General features: G+C 45.9%; 1 protein-coding gene across 4 annotated transcripts in view; it reads right to left on the bottom strand.

Moving 5' to 3' along the window:
- Window positions 1-19,739, bottom strand: part of LOC140389654 (arf-GAP domain and FG repeat-containing protein 1-like) — a 109,839-nt gene extending 90,100 nt beyond the window's left edge. For all 4 annotated transcript variants that reach the window (XM_072473983.1, XM_072473982.1, XM_072473981.1 and 1 more), the window contains exons 1-2: window positions 19,506-19,739; window positions 4,346-4,439 (exon numbers count right to left, since the gene is read on the bottom strand). In XM_072473983.1, the coding sequence (XP_072330084.1) occupies window positions 4,346-4,439; window positions 19,506-19,666 (255 nt within the window). In that variant the 5' untranslated portion in view covers window positions 19,667-19,739. The remainder of the gene's footprint in view (window positions 1-4,345; window positions 4,440-19,505) is intronic.
- Window positions 19,740-24,172: the final 4,433 nt, after the last annotated feature.

Genomic DNA, 24,172 nt, shown 5'->3' on the forward strand with positions numbered 1-24,172 from the left:
GAGGGAGATTCCCACCCGCTACCCCTGCCGATCAGCCATATCCGTTTTTGGGCCATCTCCCGGCCCACGTCACGCAACCTCCAAGCCCTCATTTGGATGTCCACCATCACCGATCCCTTCCCAACTGCACTACGCCAACGGCACCTATGTCAACAACCCTTCTCCCCTGAACAAAACAACCAACTCCAACCCCCCCGGCATCTCCATCCTATTTGCAGGTCTGCCTCGCCTAGCGGAGGATCTTCTCCTTGTCCAAAAAGCGGTGCAACCACACCACCATTGCCCTCGGTGGTCTGCCCGCCTGCGACGTCCTCCTCAGCGCCCTGTGCGCTCGGTCTACTTCCAGGATCTGATCAAAGGCCCCTTCCCTATCAATTTCCTCAGCATCCTTGCCACATACACCACGGCCTCCGAACCTTCAATTCCATTAGGCATCCCGGCAATCCTTACGTTTTGCTCTTGGAGTGACTCTCCAGATCCTCCACCTTCTCCCTCAGTCTCTTCTGGCTCTCCTGCATCACTCCCACCTCCGCCACCAATGAGGCCAACAGCTCTTCGTGCTCGCCCACTGCCTCCTCCACTTTCTGGATTGCCAGACCCAGGGACTGATCCTCTGCTCCACTCGCTCGATTGCAGATCTTCGCAGTTCCACCACCTTGGTGAGATCCTCCAGGGCCTCTTTCCTCTGTTGCCAAAGCTTATTATTCAGGAACTCCACCAACTGCTCCATTGACCACTCGACAGGCTCTGTTTCTCTCTCCAAAGATGCTGACCTGTTGTTCCTGGTGCTGTTGCATCCATTGCTGAATAAATCCTAAGTCAGAACACCAAATGTCAGCAATTAGAGGTACTTATATGTTGAAAGGGGGCCGGTTGAGCTCAGTTGGCTGGATAGCTGGTTCATGATGCAGAATGAGGCCAACAGCACGGGTTCAATTCCAGTACCGGCTGAGGTTATTCATGAACGCTGCCTTTTCAACCTTGCCCTTTGCCTGAGGTGTGGTAATCCTCAAGTTAAATCACCACCAGTCTGCTCTCCCCCACAAAAGAGGAAAACAGCCAGCGGTCATCTGGGACTATGGCAACTTTACTATTACATCAGCCCAAGACTCTACATTGCAGAGCACAAAGCATTTTGTGGTAATATCACAGACACAATGCCAAGATCCAATCAGTTGGTGGGAGGGGTGATGATGAAAGGAAAAGAGAAGAGCTTTAAATAGGAGAACAATCAATTGCTGGACATGAACATTATTGAAATAACTAATTAGGAGGAGCTGGGAGGTTAGATAGAGGATGGTCTATGAGCAGACGCGTTGAGTAGAGTCAACGCGTCCGCAACATGTGCCAGGCTCAGCCTGATACAATTTAAGGTTGTTCACCGGGCTCACGTGACAGTGGTCCGGATGAGCAGATTCTTTGGGGTGGAGGACAGGTGCACGAAATGCGCAGGAGGACCAGTGAACCATGTCCACATGTTTTGGACGTGTCCGAAGCTTCGGGGATTTTGGCAGGGGTTTGCGGATGTCATGTCCAAGGTTTTAAAAACAAGGGTGGCGCTGAGTCCAGAGGTGGCGATTTTCAGGGTGTCGAAAGATCTGGGAATCCATCCAGGAGGAGAAAGAGGCAGATGTTCTGACCTTTGCTTCCCTGGTAGCCCGGAGACGGTTACTATTGGCATGGAGGGACTCAAAGTCCCCAAAGTCGGAGACCTGGCTATCGGACATGGCGAGCTTTCTCTGTATGGAGAAAATCAAGTTTGCCTTGAGAGGTTCACTGTTAGGGTTCACTCGAGTAGGGGGTCACTAAGGGTGGGAAAGGTAAATGGCTTTTGCACTATGTTTATGATTTCATGTATATTGTTTATTTTGTTGTCGTTACTATACCAAAAATACCTCAATAAAATGTTTATTTATTTTTTAAAAACGAATTAGACTTTGCTGGACTTTGAGCTGTTCAACTAGCTAATAGCAAACACTGCACTAGTATTTCACTTGGTAAGGGCAAAATAAATAACAATGGGGGGGGGGGGCGGTAGTGACATTGTCACCAGACTAGTAATCCAGAGACCCAGGGTAATGCTCTGGGGACCCGGGTCCAAATCCCACCACAGTAGACAGTAATATTTGAATTAATGATGTTGTAAAAATGTCCTTTCAAGAAGGAAACCTGCCATCCTTATCTTGTCTGGCCTACATGTGACCCCCCCAGATGCATAGCAATAGGGTTGACTCTTAAATGTTCTCTAAAATGGCAGATGCCCCTGGGAGGGTGAATTCTTCCTCTTCGTGCGCGAGGCTCAGCCTCATACAGTTTAAGGTGCTGCACAGGGCACACATGACCGGGACAAGGATGAGCCGGTTGTTTGGGGGTGAGGACAGGTGTGTTAGGTGCTCAGGGAGCCCAGCAAATCACACCCATAAGTTCTGGGCATGCCCAGCGCTGGAGGAATTTTGGAAGGGCGTAGCGAGGATGGTGTCGAGGGTGGTAGGATCCAGGGTCAGACCGGGCTGGGGGCTCGCAATATTTGGGGTGGCAGAGAAGCCGGGAGTGCAGGAGGCGAAAGAGGCTGAAATTCTGGCCTTTGCGTCCCTGGTAGCCCGGCGAAGGATTCTCCTTCAGTGGAAAGATGCGAGGCCCCCAAGCGTGGAATCCTGGATCAGCGATATGGCAGGGTTCATTAAATTGGAGAGGGTGAAATTCGCCATGAGAGGGTCGGTACAAGGGTTGTTTAGGCGGTGGCAACCGTTCTTAGACTTTCTGGCAGAATGATAGACATTGGTCAATGGCAGCAGCAGCTCGGGGGGGGGGAGGAGTTTACTTTATTTTTGTTTATGTTATTTACACTGGAGGGTCTGAGGGGGTGTATACACCTGTTGTGTTAAGTCGGGGTGTTAATGTTAATTTATTATTTATGTACCGGGGGGGGGGGGGGTTTGGGGGGTTGCTTTTTTAGATTGAGTTTGTACTTAACCCTGTTGGGTTCTTTTTTCTTTCTCATTTTGTTATTGATATTTTATGAAAACCTTGAATAAAAATTATTTAATAAAAAAAATAAAAAATGTTCTCTAAAATGGACTCTCTTCAGTGTATCAGACCGCTAAAAAATTACTTACTGTAACTCGTGCTGTGAGTATATCTGTACCACCTGGACTGCAGCAGTTCAAGAAGTCAGCTCACCATAACCTTGTCAAGATCAATTAGGTATAAGCAATAAATGCTGCCTTAGCCAGAAACACCCACATACATCACATGAATGAATTAAAAAATTCAGAAATTTACCAATTACCACTAAGAATTAATCTTAAAATATGTAAACAGCATCCAAACCACATTATCAGAATTTTAACACTGCACTAGGCAATCTCTAAAGCTCATTTTCCAAAGTTGGTAACTCTTAAAATGTCACTACTAGTAATGGACAGGTAAACTCAACTATGCAAAACAAGCATGAGCTCAGGTGTGAACTACAAAATAACCAGGAGGCTAAGCTTCCCTTTTCCACTGAAGGTTAGTGTCAACTTCAATTCAGGTAATAAGTGAAATTTTGGAATTAATATTTGACTCCCTCCAATGTCCCTCAACACATTAAACATACAAGGCTTTAAAAATATTGGCTCTCAAGCAACAGTGAACTTCTTGGTTATGGGACAGAGGCATTGTTCTTAATCCCGGTCACCATTTTGTTTGAAGAATGTGTATCGAAACATCAGATGAGGGAAAGATTATGCTCAGTTAGATGTGTTGTTAACGTGAATCATTTAACTACACTCATAATAATAATAATCGCCTATTGTCACAAGTAGGCTTCAAATGCAGTTACTGTGAAAAGCCCCTAGTCGCCACATTCCGGCACCTGTTCGGGGAGGCTGGTACGGGAATTGAACCCGTGCTGCTGGCCTTGTTCTGTAGTACAAGCCAGCTGTTTAGCCACTGTGCTAAACCAGCCCCATTACCAAGGCTCAAAAAACATGTCACTTTGCAAGGTACAGTTTGTGAGTGGGATGTATTTTGAAAATAGTCAACCCAGGGAGATCCAAGTCTTTTGCTAGATTAGCCTGCATTCCCATTGTTAATATTTGAAATTCTGGGGTATTTGTCACAAATGGACTGATCTCAGACTGATCAGCTTTACCAATAAACCTGAAGAGTTCAAGGTGATCCTAGGTAAAGAGCCAGAACATTTCTACCAAAAAATGGTTGTTCATTCCATATAGTTCCATCCAAAAGAATCAAATCTGAAGTCAGGCGAAAGGAATCAAAACCATGCCGACAATCAACATTATCTTGTGTCACCTCAATAAGTAAATTAAATCATTTGAAACAAGTTCTCAAACACACTTACCTCATTGCCATGTTTTTGGAGAAACTCAATTTCCTGCTGTGTGAAGGTGGTCATGGAGATTGACTTGACTCTATGCGGAGGATTCAACCCACGTCTAGAAATGTAAACACAAAATTTATATTTCCAACCGTTACAAATTGTGCACTTCACGCATCCAGAAACTTTTAAATAACTTTAGTTCATGGATGGACTACACTTCCAGTCGTAGACACATTAAGTTTTACAAGACAATAATTCCCTCATAAATCATTTATCTCTGGCCAGAGGGCATAATTTACTGCTAGAACTAGTTTAGAGGGGGAGGCAGAGGAAAAATCAAGAACACAGTAAATCACAAGATTCTAATTTTCTCTCTAGGAGACAATTTCCAATCTGTCCCATTTGACAAAACACAGGCATATAAGAACATAAGAAATATGAGGAGTATTCCAACTGCCCCTCGAGCCTGCTGCACCATTCAATCACAGCTGATCTTCAGTCTCAACGCTTTTCCACCCACTATCTAAATTCCTTGATTCCTGAGAGACCAAAAACTTGTCAATTTCAACCTTAAATATACACAGCAAAGGAGCATCCACAGCCTCTCGGATAGAGAATTCCAAAGATTCACAACACTGAGTGAAGTATTTCTCAAAGCTGGAAGACTTGGAAAACCGCTCAAGGCGGCACAATTTGAGAATTGTGGGCTTGCCCGAAGGGACAGAGGGCCCAAGGCCACGCAATACTTCGCTAAGAAGTTGGCGGAGCTGATGGAGGGGGTGAGAGCCCCACCCTGTACGAGCTAGACCGAGCTCATCGGTCATTAAGGTGGAAGCCCTAAGTGAACGAGCCGCAAAGGGCAGTAATCATCTGCTTCCATAAGTTTTGCATGAAGGAGAAGGTATTAAGCTGGGCGAAGCAGAAGCGTGAGGTGCTGTGGGATGGTACTGCGGTTCGGATCTACCAGGACTTGACGGTGGAGTTGGCAAAAAGACGAGCGGCGTTTGGGCGAGTGAAGGCGGCTTTGTCCAAGAAGGGGGTGTGATTTGGTGTGGTGTACCCAGCGAAGTTGAGAGTAACATATAACGCCAAAGACTTTTATTTTGAGACAGCGGAGGCGGCTGAGGCGTTCATGAGAGCAGAAGGCTTGGGACAGATGTGAAGGGCGGAACTGGAAGAGAGACTGTGGACTGTGTTTGAGCGACCAGAAAATGTATAAATGTTACAACTTTCTTTTTACTGATTTGTATTGAAATTTACTTCTCTTTGCATTGTTACAGAGTTCAAGTCAATGGCGTTCTGTGTTGCGACGGTTAAATGTTATGTTAGTGAATTGTAGGGGTTGGATTGTTGGGTTTGTTTTGGCGTTTCTTTTTCTGGGACTGGGTGGAAGGGGCTGAGAGGTCTTGGCGGGGGGAGCCACCCGCGCTAGCTAACTAAAGTTAGTTAGTGAACGGGGGTGAGGTGAGAGGAGGGCTGCGTACGTTGGAGCCTGGATAGCAGGCTTCAAGGGGCCTATGAGGCGAGCGAGAGGGGGGTGGAAGGGATGGATGTTGGGGGATGTTTTTGTAGGGGGGATTCTTGGGAGGGGGGGGGGGGGGAGGGGTTCGATGTTAACAATGGACAGGCTTATGGGGCAGGGCCCAGTGGTATGGTGATGGTGGATAAGAAAGGTGGGGGGGGGGGGGGGGGGTGAGAGACCCCCAGTAAGGAAAGTCACATGGAACATGAGAGGGCTAGGAGGTCCGGTCAAGAGGTCAAGGGTGCTTGCACATCTTAAAAGTTTGAAAGCCGATGTAGCAAAGCTGCAGGAGACTCACTTGAGGGTGAAGGACCAGGTGAGACTTAAAAAGGGCTGGGTTAGCCAAGTGTTTCACTCCGGATTTGATGGAAGGGCTCGAGGGGTAGCGGTGTTGGTCAGCAAAAGGGTACGCTTCCAGATGGAGAAGGTGGTGGTAGATCAGGGGGGTAGATATGTGATTATGGCAGGGGTGCTGGAGGGGAGATTAGTGGCGCTGTTAAGTGTATACGGTCCCAATTGGGACGATGTGGGATTCGCGAGGAATGTGTTTGGGGCCATTCCCGACTTGGACATGCATGAGCTGATTGTGGGGGGGGCACTGGAACTTGGTGCAGGAGCCAAGGTTGGACAGATCACGGCCGCACTCGCTGGTCCCATCAGGGGGGGGCGAAGGCGCTGGCTGGGCTAATGGTGGAAATGGGAGGGGTGGACCCTTGGAGGTTCCTGCACCCAAGGGAACGGGAGTACTCGTTTTTCTCAGCGGTCCATAAGGTATACTCGCGGATCGACTTTTTTGTGGCGGGGAAGGCTTTGCTGGCTGGAGTCAAGGGGTCGGAATACTCTGCAATTGCAGTGTCAGATCACGCTCCACATTGGGTGGATATGGTGCTGGAGAAGGGGGCAGCGCAGAGACCGGGATGGAAACTGGATGTGGGGCTTTTGGGGAACCAAGTGTTCTGTGAGAAAATTGAAAAGGTAATTAAGGAATATGTAGGTTTCAATTGTACGGGTGAGGTGTCGAAGGCAGTCGTCTGGGAGGCTCTAAAGGCGGTGGTGAGGGGTGAGGTAATTTTGTTTAAGGCCAGGGTGGACAAAGAGAGGTTGGAGCGGCAGAGGGTAATAGATGAGATGTTGGAGGTAGATAGGAGGTATGCAGAGGATGGGGACCCGGCGAAGCTGGAAAAGAGGAAGGAACTACAGGCGAGCTTCGACCAACTGTCCACCAGGAAGGCGGTGCGCCAACTGAGACGAGCAAGGGGTGCAGTTTATGAACATGGTGATAAGGCAGCGGCAAGGGAAATTCTTCAGGTGAGGGATAGGGCAGGGAAGTTGGTGGTGGCTCCAGTGCTGATTAACAAGGTTTTTGAGGAGTTTTATGAGAGGTTGTACAAGTCAGAGCCACCCGGGGGAGACCGTGAGATGCAGGAATTTCTAGATGGGTTGGAGTACCCGAGGCTAGGGGAGGGGGACAGGGCTACATTAGAAGGAGCAATAGTGGAGCAGGAGATAAAGGATGCGATTAGGAGGATGCAGTCGGAGAAGGTGGCAGGGCCAGATGGGTTTCCGGTGGAATATTATAAAAAATTCAAGGATAGGGCACCCCTTATGGTGAGGATGTTTGAGGAGGCGATAGGGAAGGGGGTGTTGCCGCCAACCTTGGGGCAGGCATCGATTTCACTGTTGCTAAAAAAAGATAAGGATCCGATGGAGTGTGGGTCGTATCGGCCCATATCACTTCTGAATGTGGACGCAAAAGTGTTGGCGAAGGTTGGCGGGTAGGCTGGAGGCGTGCCTCCCGAAGGTGATAGGGAAGGATCAGACGGGGTTCGTGAAAGGGAGGCAGCTGTTTTCGAACATTAGGAGGGTTTTGAACATTGTTAGGCACCGGCAGAAGGGAAGGAAACAGAGGTAGTTGTGGCATTGGACACCGAGAAGGCGTTTGATCGGGTAGAATGGGGGTACCTGATGGCAGTGCTGGAGCGGTTTGGGATTGGACCAAGATTTGTGAACTGGGTAAAGCTATTATATAAGGAGCCGAAGGCGAGTGTCCGCACAAATAATATTCTTTTGAGATACTTTTCTCTCCACCGTAGGACGAGACAGGGATGTCCTATGTCCCCCCTGCTGTTTGCACTTGTGATTGAGCCGTTGGCCATCGCATTGAGAAGTTCGGGAGCATGGAAAGGAATAGTGCGGGGGGGGGGGGGGGGATAGAGCATCGGGTGTCCTTATATGCCGACGACTTGCTGCTGTATGTGTCGGAACCGAGTGCGTCGATAGGAGGAATATTGGAGCTACTGCGGGTATTTGGGTCTTTCTCGGGGTACAAGCTGAACCTGGTCAAGAGTGAGTATTTTGTGGTGTCTCGGCCGGGGGTGGGGGCAGGGGTGGGGGGGCTGCCATTCCGTAGGGCAGGGACTCAGTTTAGGTATCTGGGAGTGCAGGTTGCCCGAGAGTGGGGGAGGCTTCGCAGGTACAACATCACTAGTTTGGTGGGGAGAGTGAAAGCCGATCTGTCACTGGCAGGTCGGGTACAGGCGGTTAAAATGAATGTGTTGCCGCGATTCCTGTTTATTTTTCAATGCCTACCGATTTTCCTGCCAAAGTCTTTTTTCAGGGAGATTAAGGGAAGGATTACCTCATTCATATGGGGAGGGAAGGTGGCCAGAGTGAAAGGTGCTGCTACAGAGGGGAAGACAGGCAGGGGGTTTGGGTCTCCCGAACCTGTTGTACTACTACTGGGGGACGAATGTGGAGAAAGTGCGGAGCTGGGTCAGAGGGGTTGATTCTCAGTGGGTCAGAATGGAGGAGAGTTTGTGCAGGGGGTCGGGGCTGAAGGCACTAGCAATAGCGCCGCTCTCGATAGCTCCGGGAAATATTCAGGGAGTCCGGTAATAATAGCTTCATTGAAAGTCTGGAGGCAGTTTCGCCAACACTTCGGGTTGGGGATAGGGTCAAGGGAAATGCCGATTCGGGGGAACCACAGATTTGAGCCAGGGAGGTGGGATGGAAGTTTTCGGAAGTGGGAAGAGAGGGGGATTAAGACGCTAAAAGATTTGTTTCTTCGGGGTCGGTTTGCAGGATTGAGGGAGCTGGAAGCGAAGTATGGGCTAGAGCAGGGAGAAGTGTTTAGGTACATGCAGGTTCGGGATTTTGCCAGGAATGAGATACAGAGCTTCCCAGAGGAACCGGCCTCCACATTGCTGGAGGAGGCGTTGACAACAAGGGGACTGGAGAAGGGGCAGTGTCAGCGGTGTACGGAGCTATTTTGGAAGAGGATAAGGCACCACTGGAAGGGATCAAAGCAAAGTGGGATGAAGAGCTGGGAGAGGTTATAGAGGAGGGGGTCTGGTGTGAGATGCTCCGGAGAGTGAATGCCTCCATCTCATGTGCGAGGTTGGGACTGATACAGCTGAAGGTGGTATATAGAGCGCACCTCACAAGGGCGAGGATGAGCCGAGTTTTTGAAGGAGTAGAGGATGTGTGAGAGCGTTGCGGGGGGGGGGGGGGGGGGGGGGCCTAATCAAGTTCATATGTTTTGGCCCTGTCCAAAGTTAGGGGAGTACTGGAAGGAGGTGTTTAGGGTAATTTCCAAGGTGGTGCGTGTGAAACTGGACCCGGGTCCCCGGGAGGTCATATTCGGGGTGTCGGACCAGCCAGGGTTGGAAACGGGAGCGAAGGCAGATATCATAGCCTTCGCCTCGTTGATCGCCCGAAGGCGGATCCTGCTGGGATGGAGAGCAGTCTCTCCATCCAGTGCCCTGGCGTGGCGGGGGGACCTGTTGGAATACTTGACCCTTGAGAAGGTTAAGTTTGAACTGAGGGGAAGCTCGGAGGGGTTCTACAAGTCATGGGCACTATTTATTATGCACTTTCAAGAACTGGATAACATCAAACATTAGTTTGGGGGGGGGGGCAGTGTAGATTAAGGGTGGCTATGGGTAATCCCTGATTCCTTTTTGTCATTTGTTTATGTAAACATGCGGGCTGATGTTTGGGGGTTGGTGGGCGGAAGGGATCGTTGTTATTGTTATGGGGATTTACATATCTTGCTGATTATTGTTATTGTTGATGGGTGTAAAAGCGGGAGAAAATGAGAAAAAGGAGAATAAAAATATATTTTTTTTAAAACACAGGGTGAAGTATTTCTCCTAATCTCAGTCCTAAATGATATACACCTTATCACAAAACAGTGTCCTTGATCTAAGTTCCCCAGCCAGGGGAAACAACCTCTCAGTCTCTCGCCGATCAAGTTCCTTAAGAATCTTGTATGTTTCGAGATCCCCTCTCATTCTTCGAAACTTCAGAGTGTAGGTCCAATTTACTCAGCCTCTCATCATGGGGCTAGCTGCTCAGCTCAGGAACCATCCAGTAAAGCTTTGCTGTACCAGCTCCAATGCAAGCATATTCTTCCAGAGATGGAGATAAAAACAGCACATAATACTCTAGGTGTGGTCTCAGCAAATCTCTTGTTATGGGTGAGGCGTTTTCAGAACCCCAAAATGTATCAAGGAGTTCAAACAACCTCCCCCTTTAATGTATTTTGTTGCTTTTCCGAGCACACGGCTTGTTCTCCCGGTGTGATACAGCAATTATGGACAAATGGTTTTTAAACACAAAACAATGTTTATTCCATGAACTCAACTTAACCCTTTTAAATAAACATTGGATCTCTTAACACCCCCTCACTTCAAAGATAACCCCGAAAATATTACAACACTAAATAATCCTTCAGTTATTCCTTTCAACATCCAAGAGAGACTTAACACCTTTAAACAGGAACACATCAGGTTAAAGGCTTTACTTTTGAGTTTAAATCACCCAAATGATCCAGAGTTAGTCTTTCATGGCAGAGATCACAGCAGATCCAGCTCACTGCAAACATAAACACGCACCCAAGCTCTTTTCAAACGGAAACTAAAAAACTGCAAAATGGCTGCAAGCTCCACCCACACTCTGACATCACTGCATTTCTTAAAGGTACATTGCTTAAACATCCATTTCTTAAAGGTACTCTCACATGACACTCTACAACTTCAGCATGACTTCTTAATTCCTGTTCTCCAAGCCTATGGCAATAAAGGCCAACGTGTCATTTGCCTCCCTAATTGCTTCCTGTACTTGCATTGTGTTTCTTGTAAGAGTACACCCATGTATTTCTAAACATCAACATTTAGACGTTTCACACCATTTAAAAATATTCTCCTTTGCTGTTCTTACTACCAAAGTGAATAGTATCATACGTTCCCATATTATAGTCCATTTGCCACCTTGGTGCCCACTTGATTAGCTTATCTATAGCTCTTTGAAACCTGTGTCCTCCTCACAGTTAACATTCCTACCTAGCTTTGTACCATCGCCAAACCTAGATACATTACTCTCTATCCGTCCAAGGTTTTATGGAGATTGTAAATGGCTGAGGCCTTAGCACTGGATCCTTGTAGCACTCCACTAGTTACAGCCTGGCACTTGAAAATGCCCCCTTTTATCCCTACTTTCAGTTTCTGTTCATTAATCAATCCTCTATCTCTGCTAATATATTATTCCCAACGCCATGAGCCCTTATTTTGCCTATAAATCTTCTGTGTGGCACCTTATTGACTGCCTTTTGGAAATTCAAGTATATTACATCTACTGGTTCCCCTTTATCTACTTTACTAGATATATCCTCAACAAAAAAACTCTTGATAAAATCTTTTATAAACCCATGCTGACTTTATTTGATCCGACAACGATGCTCTATGAGCATTGTTAGGTCTTCCTAAAAAATAGATTCCAGCATTTCATGTCACACCCTGTTTTCTCTCTCCCTTTTTTCTTGAACAGCAGTGTTACATTTGCTAACTTCCAATCTACTGGGACCATTCTAGAATATAGGGGGTTGGAGAAAATCATTTAGCATTTTCTGGTACCTCAGAGAAACAGCCTGCTTGCCATATATATTTCCTTTTCCCAATCCATCACACTCAGTAAATTTGACCATGAAGCAACTTGATTAGAAAAATAAACTGGTTCAAAAGAGTCCCTGAAAAAAGGGAATTTACTATCCTTATCCAGTCTGGCCTGGACGTGTCTCCAACAAACTACCCACTCTCCTCCTTCCCACCCCAAATGTGGTTGACTATTAATGACCTATTGAAGCAGCCCATCAAATGTCTCAATTTTGTAAACCCATTATAAACATGCACGGCAGTGTTTCAAGGACCACCAGTGCCTTCTCAGGCCAATAAGTGATGAACAATAAATTCCATCTTTATCATCACCAACATTTAGGCAAGGATATTTAAAGAAACTACAGAATACTAACGAGAATTAACAATAACTAAATTGTTTCTTTTAGCATCAATTTTATCATGGTCTTGTTATTGCCCTCCACTGAGATATGTCATACCTTACTGTAGGCTCCACTGAAGACCCCGCCTCAGACTCTACTGATACCCATACAAAAATAATCAAGAAGACTAATGGAATGTTAGCCTATATAACTAGATGCTTGGAATATAAAGGAGGAAATTTTTCTATAACTATAGAAAGCACAGATTAGGAGGAATTTGAGCTGCCCGTCGGGAATGCGATTCGGTATTTGCAGGCGAGGGAATTTGTTCGGAGGCAGATACCGTCCTTTCCTCATCTGCCACCCCAGGGGCTTCAGGGCAAGGTGGTGTCAAGAACAGGGGTAGGGGAGGGGAAGGGAAGGTGTCAAAAATTTACTTTACCAAGGAGCTGATGGATTGGGAGGGAGCTGTGATAGGGGTAGTGAAGTGCAAGTGGAAGAGTTGGGAAGGGAGTTGGAGGCTCAGTTGTGGGAGGAGGCCCTAAGGAGGGTGAATGCATCCTCACTGTGCGATAGGCTTATCCACTTTAAGGTGGTCCACAGGGCACATGTTACAGTGGCCAGGTTGAGCAGGTTTTTTGAAGGGGTGGAAGACAGGTGTGGGCGGTGTGTGGGTGGGCCCGCAAATCATGTCCAAATGTTTTGGGCATGTCCGAAGCTTGGGGGATTCTGGCAAAGGTTTGCCAGCGTTGTCGGAGATCCTGAAGGTGAAGGTGGTCCCGAGTCCAGAAGTTGCGATGTAAGGAGTGGCAGAAGACCCGGGAGTCCAGGGGGCGACAGAGGCCGATGTCTTGGCCTTTGCGGCCCTGATACGGATATTATTAGAATGGAGGGACTCAGGGCCCCTGAAACAGGGGGGTGCAGGTGAGTGACCTGGCAGTTTCTCAGGTTAGAAAAAAAAAAGTTTCCCTTGATAATAATAATCTTTATTGTCACAAGTAGACAGTAACACTACAATGAAGCTACTGTGAAAAGCCCGAGGGGGTCTGTGAAGAGGTTTGCCCGGAGATGGCAGCCATTTATCGACTTCTTCGAGAAAAGTTAAGATGTCAGCAGTGGGGGTTTAAAATGGGGAGGCAGGGGAATTGGGGGTGGGGCGGGATGGGGGGGGGGGGGTTGTTAGGTATTTTGTTGAGTTTGTTATTTGCAGCGCTTGGTTTGATTTGTGATTATGTTTGTTGTGTGAATATATCATCCTTTAGAGGATGAGAAGGGAGATTTAATAATGGGGGATGAGGAAATGGCTGAGGAACTGAACAGGTTTTTTGGGTCGGTCTTCACAGTGGAAGACACAAATAACATGCCAGTGATTGATGGAAATGAGGCTATGACAGGTGAGGACCTTGAGAGGATTGTTATCACTAAGAAGGTAGTGATGAGCAAGCTAATGGGGGCTAAAGGTAGACAAGTCTCCTGGCCCTGATGGAATGCATCCCAGAATGCTAAAAGAGATGGCTAGGGAAATTGCAAATGCACTAGTGATAATTTACCAAAATTCACTAGACTTTGGGGTGGTCCCGGCGGATTGGCAATTAGCAAACGTGACACCACTGTTTAAAAAAGGAGATAGGTAGAAAGCGGGTAATTATAGGCCAATGAGCTTAACTTCGGTAGTAGGGAAGATGCTGGAATCTATCATCAAGGAAGAAATAGCGAGGCATCTGGATGGAAATTGTCCCATTGGGCAGACGCAGCATGGGTTCATAAAGGGCAGGTTGTACCTAACTAATTTAGTGGAATCTTTTGAGGACATTAACAGTGCGGTAGATAACGGAGAGCCAATGGATGTGGTATATCTGGATTTCCAGAAAGCCTTTGACAAGGTGCCACACAAAAGATTGCTGCATAAGATAAAGATGCATGGCATTAAGGGTAAAGTAGTAGCATGGATAGAGGATTGGTTAATTAATAGAAAGCAAAGAGTGGGGATTAATGGGTGTTTCTCTGGTTGGCAATCAGTAGCTAGTGGTTTTCCTCAGGGATCGGTGTTGGGCCCACAATTGGTCACAATTTACATAGATTATTTGGAGTTGGGGACCAAGGGCCATGTGTCCAAGTTTGCAGACGACACTAAGATGAGTGGTAAAGCAAAAAGGGCAGAGGATACTGAAAGTCTGCAGAGGGATTTGGATAGGCTAAGTGAATGGGTAAGGGTCTGGCAGATGTTGACAAATGTGAGGTTGTCCATTTTGGTAGGAATAACAGCAAAAGGGATTATTATTTAAATGATAAAATATTAAAACATGCTGCTGTGCAGAGAGACCTAGGTGTGCTAGTGCATGAGTCGCAAAACGTTGGTTTACAGGTGCAACAGGTGATTAAGAAGGCAAATGGAATTTTGTCCTTCATTGCTAGAGGGATGGAGTTTAAGACTAGGGAGGTTATGCTGCAATTGTATAAGGTGTTAGTGAGGCCACAGTTGGAGTATTGTGTTCAGGTTTGGTCTCCTTACCTGAGAAAGGACGTACTGGCGCTGGAGGGTGTGCAGAGGAGATTCAGTAGGTTAATCCTAGAGCTGAAGGGGTTGGATTACGAGGAGAGGTTGAGTAGACTGGGACTGTACTCGTTGAAATTTAGAAGGATGAGGTGGAATCTTATAGAACCATATAAAATTATGAAGGGAATAGATAGGATAGATGTGGGCAGGTTGTTTCCACTGGCAGGTGAAAGCAGAACTAGGGGGCATAGCCTCAAAATAAGGGGAAGTAGATTTAGGACTGAATTCAGGAGGAACTTCTTCACCCAAAGGGTTGTGAATCTATGGGATTCCTTGCCCAGTGAAGCAGTAGAGGCTCCTTCATTAAATGTTTTTAAGATAAAGATAGATAGTTTTTTGAAGAATAAAGGGATTAAGGGTTATGGTGTTCGGGCCGGAAAGTGGAGCTGAGTCCATAAAAGATCAGCCATGATCTCATTAAATGGCGGAGCAGGCTCGAGGGGCCAGATGGCCTACTCCTGCTCCTAGTTCTTGTATAAATACCTCAATAAAATATTTTTCAAGAAAAAATAAAGCACAGATTAAATTACATTGGGAATACTGTGTACAGTTCTTGACACTGCTCCATTGAGAGGATGTAGTGATCTTGAACAAAGTGCAATGTAGATTCACCGGAATGTTACCAGTGCTTCAAAGGTTAAATCGTGAGGACAAGTTACATGAACTCGGCTTGCATTCCCTGCAATTAGAAGGTTAAGGGTGATTTGACTCAGGCTTTTAGGATTTTGAATGGGATTGATAGAGTAAAAAGAAATACATTTCTTCCACCAGTCTAAGACCCGGGAAGAGAACCTTAAAATTAGAGTCAGGCCACTTGAAAAGAGGTTAGGAAACACTTCTTCACACAAAGGGTGATAGAAGCTGGAACTTACTCTTACAAAAAGAGGTAGATACTGGTTCAATTAATTTTAAATTTAAGGTTGATGGATTTTTGTCTACCGGAAGTGTAAAGGTATTATGAAGTCAAGGGGGTTGGGTAGAGGCAGGATACAGATAGGCCATGATCTCATTGAATGGTAGAACAGGCCCGAGAGGCTGAATGGCCTACTCTTACAAAGAACAAAGAAATGTACAGCACAGGAACAGGCCCTTCGGCCCTCCAAGCCCGTGCCGACCATGCTGCCCGACTAAACTACAATCTTCTACACTTCCTGGGTCCGTATCCCTCTATTCCCATCCTATTCATGTATTTGTCAAGATGCCCCTTAAATGTCACTATCGTCCCTGCTTCCACCACCTCCTCCGGTAGCGAGTTCCAGGCACCCACTACCCTCTGCGTAAAAAATTTGCCTCGTACATCTACTCAAAACCTTGCCCCTCTCACCTTAAACCTATGCCCCCTAGTAATGACCCCTCTACCCTGGGGAAAAGCCTCTGACTATCCACTCTGTCTATGCCTCTCATAATTTTGTATACCTCTATCAGGTCTCCCCTCAACCTCCTTCGTTCCAGTGAGAACAAACCGAGTTTATTCAACCGCTCCTCATAGTTAATGCCCTCCATACCAGGCAACATTCTGGTAAATCTCTTCTGCACCCTCTCTAAAGCCTCCACATCCTTCTGGTAGTGTGGCGACCAGAATTGAACACTATACTCCAAGTGTGGCCTAACTAAGGTTCTATACAGCTGCAACATGACTTGCCAATTCTTATACTCAATGCCCCGGCCAATGAAGGCAAGCATGCCGTATGCCTTCTTGACTACCTTCTCCACCTGTGTTGCCCCTTTCAATGACCTGTGGACCTGTACTCCTAGATCTCTTTGACTTTCAATACTCTTGAGGGTTCTACCATTCACTGTATATTCCCTACCTGCATTAGACCTTCCAAAATGCATTACCTCACATTTGTCCGGATTAAACTCCATCTGCCATCTCTCTGCCCAAGTCTCCAAACAATCTAAATCCTGCTGTATCCTCCGACAGTCCTCATCGCTATCCGCAATTCCACCAACCTTTGTGTCGTCTGCAAACTTACTAATCAGACCAGTTACATTTTCCTCCAAATCATTTATATATACTACAAACAGCAAAGGTCCCAGCACTGATCCCTGTGGAACACCACTGGTCACAGCCTTCCAATTAGAAAAGCATCCTTCCATTGCTACTCTCTGCCTTCTATGGCCTAGCCAGTTCTGTATCCACCTTGCCAGCTCACCCCTGATCCCTATGTCATAAACAGTACACAGCTAACTTGCCTATAGGGGCACATTGTACAAGGGATGCACTGCAAGGCTGGCCTGTCCTCTATCTCCATTGAGACATTTTGTAGGTTGTAGAGATACCTGTCCTCAGACTCCACTAGGACACAATGTTCACAGCATTGAGCCAGCTTGTCGTGGCTCCACTCAGGGGCGTCGTCCACATTGCACAGGTGTTCTGTACTAGGTATGACACTTGCTGGAACCAAACACCATGTCATTCTACAAAGCTCATAATATGGTGCCAAGAACAAGATAATCATAATCACCATCATCTTTATTATTGTTACAAATAGTCTTACATTAACACTGCAATGAAGTTACTGTGAAAATCCCCCAGTCGCCACACTCCGGCGCCTGTTCGGGTACACTGAGGGAGAATTCAAAATGGCCAATTCACTTAACAGCACGTCTTCTGGGACTTCTGGGTATTTAACAATATTGAGAACAGATTTATATCTTCAATAAAATGTAATCTCATTTGAATGGTTTTTGCCTTTTCTGAGAGTTCAATTTGAGCCCATTCTGCAAGTCTTTACATTGAGGTCATTTTGTTTTTCACTGCTGCCCATATTTGAAAACGGAAGACAAAATATCTCTAGACAGCCTGTGACTGAACTCATCAACAACAGAAAAGAAGTCCTGTTTTATTCAATTTATTTCTAGTCGACACAATAGTGTTCCTCCAAACAGAGGCATGGTTTTTGATTTCTAGAGGGACTGGTTTAAACAATAAAAGTCAAATGTAAACAACAATCCTAGACACCTTCCCTAGATGATACACCCAGGCAAATTATCTACTAGGGCAGACCCACATTTTAAAAATTGCATTTTCTTGGTAAATTGGAAACTGCTTCACGATAAACAGAAACAGATATATAATTAGGGGAAGAGCACAGCCCACTGAAAATCAAACGCAAAACAAGCCAGGTCAGGTCTCTACAAATCTTGTTGATAGGCTTCTCACAGAAACCACACTTCCTACAAGTCTGCTATAATTACTTATCAATCTTCTTCCTGTGAAGATACATTGCCTTTTACTCATTTTCTCCCTTTACACCTTTAACAAAATTAATTTTCTGTACCGGAAGGTTGCAATTTTTTTCCTTTGCTATGCATCATCTTAATCTGTTGAGAACGCAGCCGATGATCACATCCATTACTGTGTCTCTGTTCCCAACCTTTCTCTTTTTTCTCAATCTACCAGATCATTTCCACTACCTATAACATGATCTAAGCACCAACTACACCTCTTTTCTCCTCTGATACCTGGTGGGAGCTTTGTCTCTGCAACATTCACTCTCCTCTCAGCCCTTCTTCATAGATCTTCTAGTGCAATGACAGCAGTTGCCACACCGATTAATTCACTTCTTCTCCTACTGTTACACAGGAATCCACCCCCACCACATGAGAATAATTTACATGCATCTCTAAACATCATAACTCTATCTGCAAGAATGACTCTCTGGTTTGGCACTTCAACTTCTCATCCCTATCTCATTCCAACCTTTCAATCATTGGTTTCCCAGATTGCATCAACCAAATAACCCATACGGACACTCTTGAAATCTGAACACCTAGAAACCACTTTCGCTGACTACCTGAAACACCTATTGGTTTCTCCTATTGAAAATTCTCTCCCTTACTATTCTATGGTCACATCTAACTCATCCTCTCACTTGTCAGGTTGTTAACTGACACGATCTTTGCAAAGTATTTAAGCCTTCTTGCACACATAAGATCTATTAAAAGGCTGGTAAGCTCAATAGCTCTCCCTTGGTGACTATAATTAACATTCATATACCATATGTATCTACATTCAAGGCTACTACTTACAATAGTAAGTGCACATCAAAAAGTATTCCACTGGCTGTGAAGCACTTTGGAACAACCTGAATGACATGAATAAACGCAAATTATTTTCCAATGTATTCTTCTATCTCTTTCACTTGGTTGACATCAACACATTTTGCATTTGCCGATTCTACGGTGCATTTTGACTGCACACTGTGCATTATTTCAAGGACTCCATGGACCTCATCATCTGCACTGGTCACTTACCACCCCCCCCCCCCCCCCCCCCCTTCATTAGTTACTTAGAACGCTTTATTTTTCTCTCTTGTGCCAAGGGTTTCTTGATCAAATTATTTGACAGCCTCTCTCTCTCCCAACATCTCTGGGATCATGATCAAACCCACTCTGTGCTTTCTGCAGCATGGCCATCCCTTCCTTTTCATCACTTTCCCTTGTATTCTCTCCCTGTTCTGAAGTGGGGCGACTCTTGGGACGGATTCCCTCCCCGTCGCTGATCTCGATGAGACATGACTTTGCATGCTTACTCCCTTACTCTCCCGAAAGTCCCGCATTCTCTCCCTTGCCTGAGGATCTGCCTCTGCCCAATTCCCCACGGAATATTTCATCTCTATTTTCTACCTCTCCTTTCTGCAATCCTCCATCTCCCCTCATGTCGTGTGGGCTGGTTTGTGTGTGTGTGTGTGTGTGTGTGTCTCTCTCTCTGGCTCCCTGACATGCTCCATCTCTTCCTTCGCTTTGTGTGATGCTGCGGGCTGTGCTGGGCGGGGCGGGGCGCTGACAGGGAGGCCTCGCCGCCCCGGGCTCTCATACTCACAGGATGCCGCTGCAGGACGTGCAGACGAAGGAGCCGATAGTCATGTTGACATAGGTCGGGCCTCTCTGGTCGCAGTCGAAGCATTTCCTGTTGTGCTGCAGCGTTGTCATGTCCCGCAGCTGCTTCAGGTGCTTCTCCTCTTGCTTGCGCTTGGCCGCCATGGAGACCAGATTGAGTGAGATACCCAAAGAGGACACACACACTACCACCAGAGAGCTGGGGGGAGGGACTGGGGGCGGACACACGCCCAGCCGGAAGCCACACATAACATCCGGCACACTGACTGGGGGAGGGATTAGAGGTGGACCAGTCCAGGCACATGTGGGACTCACTGTGCTTCAAACTTTGTTTTGTTTAAAACAAGGGAGTCTTTTGCTTCAGAAATGTGTTAGTTTCTTTCTTTCCTCAGAAGGCTAGTTTCTCTCCAGAACAACCATATTCTGCGGAGTACTGAGAGCAGTTCTGGTTCCCTTATTTAAGGAAAGATATTATTTCATTAGAGGCGGTTCAGAGAAGGTTCACTAGGATGATCCCCAGTATGGAGGGATTGATTATCTTATGAGCAAAGATTAAACAGGTTGGGACTCTACTCTTTGCAATTTCGAAGAATGAGAGGTGATTCATTGAAACATTTCAAATTCTTAAGGGGTTTGACGGTAAATACTGAGAGGATGTTTCTCCTCGTAGGAGAGTCTAAGACCAGAGGGCATAGTCTCAGAATAAAAGGGTGCCAAGTTAAGATTTGAGATAAGGAGGAATTTCTTCTCTCAGAGGGTTGAAAGTCTTTGGAACTCCTTGTCACAGAGAGCTGTGGGGGCAAAGTCATTGTTCCTATTTAAAACTAAGATGGCTTCTTGATCAGTAAGGGAATCGAGGATTATGGGGAAACATAGAACATTACAGCGCAGTACAGGCCCTTCGGCCCTCGATGTTGCGCCGACCTGTGAAACCACTCTAAAGCCCATCTACACTGTTCCCTTATCGTCCATATGTCTATCCAATGACCATTTGAATGCCCTTAGTGTTGGCGAGTCCACTACAGTTGCAGGCAGGGCATTCCACGCCCTTACTACACTGAGTAAAGAACCTACCTCTGACATCTGTCCTATATCTATCTCCCCTCAATTTAAAGCTATGTCCCCTCATGCTAGACATCACCATCCGAGGATAAGGTCTCTCACTGTCCACCCTATCCAATCCTCCGATCATCTTGTATGCCTCAATTAAGTCACCTCTTAACCTTCTTCTCTCTAACGAAAACAGCCTCAAGTCCCTCAGCCTTTCCTCATAAGATCTTCCCTCCATACCAGGCAACATTCTGGTAAATCTCCTCTGCACCCTTTCCAATGCTTCCACATCCTAAAATGCGGCGATCAGAATTGCACGCAATACTCCAAATGCGACCGCACCAGAGTTTTGTACAGCTACAACATGACCTCATGGCTCCGAAACTTAATCCCTCTACCAATAAAAGCTATCACACCGTACGCCTTCTTAACAACCCTCTCAACCTGGGTGGCAACTTTCAGGGATCTATGTACATGGACACCGAGATCTCTCTGCTCATCCACACTGCCAAGAATCTTATCATTAGCCCAGTACTCTGTCTTCCTGTTATTCCTTCCAAAATGAATCAACTCACACTTTTCTGCATTAAACTCCATTTGCCACCTCTCAGCCCAGCGCTGTAGCTTATCTATGTCCCTCTGCAACTTGTAACATCCTTCCGCACTGTCCACAACTCCACCGACTTTAGTGTCATCTGCAAATTTACTCACCCATCCTTCTACGCCCTCCTCCAGGTCATTTATAAAAATGACAAACAGCAGTTGCCCCAAAACAGATCCTTGTGGTACACCACTAGTAACTGGACTCCAGTCTGAACATTTCCCATCAACCACCACCCTCGTCAATTTCTGATCCAAACTGCTAAATTACCCTGAATCCCATGCCTCCATATTTTCTGCAGTAGCCTACCGTGGGGAACCTTATCAAACGCTTTACTGAAATCCATGTACACCACATCAACTGCTTGACCCTCATCCACCTGTTTGGTCACCTTCTCAAAGAATTCAATAAGGTTTGTGAGGCACGACCTACCCAGGTAAGAGGATGTGAGGGATGTCAGATCAGCCATGATCCTATTGAATGGTGGAGCAGACTTGAGGGGCTGAATGGTCTATTCCTCTTCCCATTTCTTATGGTAACTCACAGTATTGCTCTTGTCTCCAGGACCAATAAGTTGATATCAAATAATCTGTTTTATATATTATCTGTCTTACACATTACAGTTGCACTGTGCTGCTTTCTGCATAATATTCACTCGATGACCTGCCTGAAATTTCTGGACCAGTCAGTGGTAGTTATTACACAACTTAAAATATTATCCCAAACACAAATGTTATAAAATTTTCATTATTTAAGGGGTATAGGTTTTGGTGTCCTTATCTGAGGTAGGAGATTCTTGCTATGGAGGGAGTGCAGCAAAGGTTCACTAGGCTGATTCTTGGGACGGCGGGATAGTCATATGAGGAGAGATTAAGTCGGTTAAGGTTATATTCATTGGAGTTTAGAAGAGTGAGAGGGGATCTCGTAGAAACTTATAAAATTCCAACAGGATTAGACAGGAAAGATTCAGAAAAAATGTTCCCAATGGTGGCCGAGTCCAGAACTAGGGGTCATAATTTGAGGATAAGGGGTTAACCTTTTAGGACTGAGATGAGAAATTTCTTCAACCAGAGAGTGGTGAATCTGTGGAATTCACTCGCATAAAAAGTAGTTGAGGCTAAAAGTTGTGTAATTCCAAGAAGGAGTTAGATATGGCTCTTGAGGCTAAAAGGATCAAGGGATAATTGTGGGGGGGGGGGGGGGGGGGGGGTGGGGGGGGCGTGGTGGGAGGCTGGGTCAGTGTGTTGAACTTGATGATCAGCTGTGATCATAATGAATGGCGAAGCAGGCTTGAAGGGCTGAATGGCCTCCTCCTGCTTCTATTTTCTATGTATGTTTCTATGTATAAGGCACAAAAGCTGTAACTGAACGCCTGTACAGAAACATGCTGTTGATTTTCTTGAGCACACTTTGTTGCTGAAGACAATTTAGGTGCCCCATTACAACCTCAACTAACCGCAATGAAGTAATTTTGTACAGAACATGGATCATGAATTTAATCTGAATATGTGCATAGACAATAATTGGCTCATATGATTTTTTGGGGGGCTTGTGCATGCATGATGCGAGCATGCAGAGATTGCAAAATGCAACTTGGAGCATGTGTACTGATTTGCTCAGGGATATTCCGTTCTTCATTTACGTGGTGTTATTTCCATCTGTTACCCATCTTGACACCATGGAGTGAGCCCCCCATTCTATTGTTCTGCTCAGGGTAGTAGCCTTTGTGTTGGCCACAGGAGAAATAGAGATCCCCATTCTTTATAACATTGGTTGGAAGATGAATCCAATTGTGAAAACCTGAGCTTCAAGCAAGTGATCGGGACCATCCTTGTAGTCAGTAGCTGTGATGCATGTAATGCCATTGTGGCCAGGCTGCAGGTGATGCTGCAGCAGGTACTTTAGATTTGTGGCTTCCCCGATAATCAAGGGCTTATTACACACTGTTTCTCGTCAAACTGTATGCATGAAGTTCTTACTTTATACACAGGTGGACAAAGACTTCCTGCAAAATTTGTCTACTGCTTCCCCTTTACTCTGCAGCAACAGATCCTTGGGCTCTTCATCTGCTTCAGGTCACAATGGCATCTCAATCATCACATGCATTGAATCCAAATGGAAGTTTGCCAGAGCCACAGTCAAAAATCCTTTGTAGACCCACCTAATTAGTTACTGTTCCAGCAGCCATGGATCCCCAAGAAAGCAACGGTAATCAAATTAAAATGACCAGTGATTTACTTGAATGCATCAGACAATACCTTTAAATTTGGTTGAAATGACAGCCTCCTATCTATTGCCATCCATGGTGAAGCAATTAGAGTCATAGAAAGAGACCCTTCAACCCATTGTGTCTGCACTGGCCATCAAGCATCTATCTATTCTAATCCCAATTATGGTTGCAAATCCACAAGATGGCATAATTAGAGGAGCACAGGTATTTCAGAGGTTTGTGGGACCGGAGGAGATTACAGAGATAGAGATGAGCAAGGCCATGGCAAGATTTGCAAACAAAGATGAGAATTTTAAAAGCAAGATATTTCTTGACCGAGACGTTAGCGAGCATGGGGGTTATGGTGGAATGGGATTTGCTGTGAGTTAAGATATGGGCAGCAGAGTTCTGGAAGAGCTCAAATTTATGGAGGGTGGAATGTGGGATATCAGCCAGGAGTGTGTTGGAAATGTCGAGTTTAGAGATAACAAAGGCATGGATGAGGATTTCTGCATCAGATGAGCTGAGTTGGGTCTGAAGAAGAGAAATGTTGCATGCTGTGTAAAGGGTTAATGTTCAATACGTAAATAGACAGTGCATCATCAGTTGTGTAAGATCACATGACAACAGAGCCTACTGACAAAACATTACAGAGGTGGTAAAAGGTGGACTTCGTGATGGTATGAATATAAGGTCAGAAGTACATCTCTGGAACAAATGTGACACCAAGGTTACAAACAGGTTAACTTAATCTCAATCTTTTGGCAGGCAGTGGGTAGAATCAGAGGCT

This window comes from Scyliorhinus torazame, chromosome 14 (genome assembly GCF_047496885.1).
Source record: "Scyliorhinus torazame isolate Kashiwa2021f chromosome 14, sScyTor2.1, whole genome shotgun sequence".
In the NCBI taxonomy this organism is placed as follows: domain Eukaryota; kingdom Metazoa; phylum Chordata; class Chondrichthyes; order Carcharhiniformes; family Scyliorhinidae; genus Scyliorhinus; species Scyliorhinus torazame.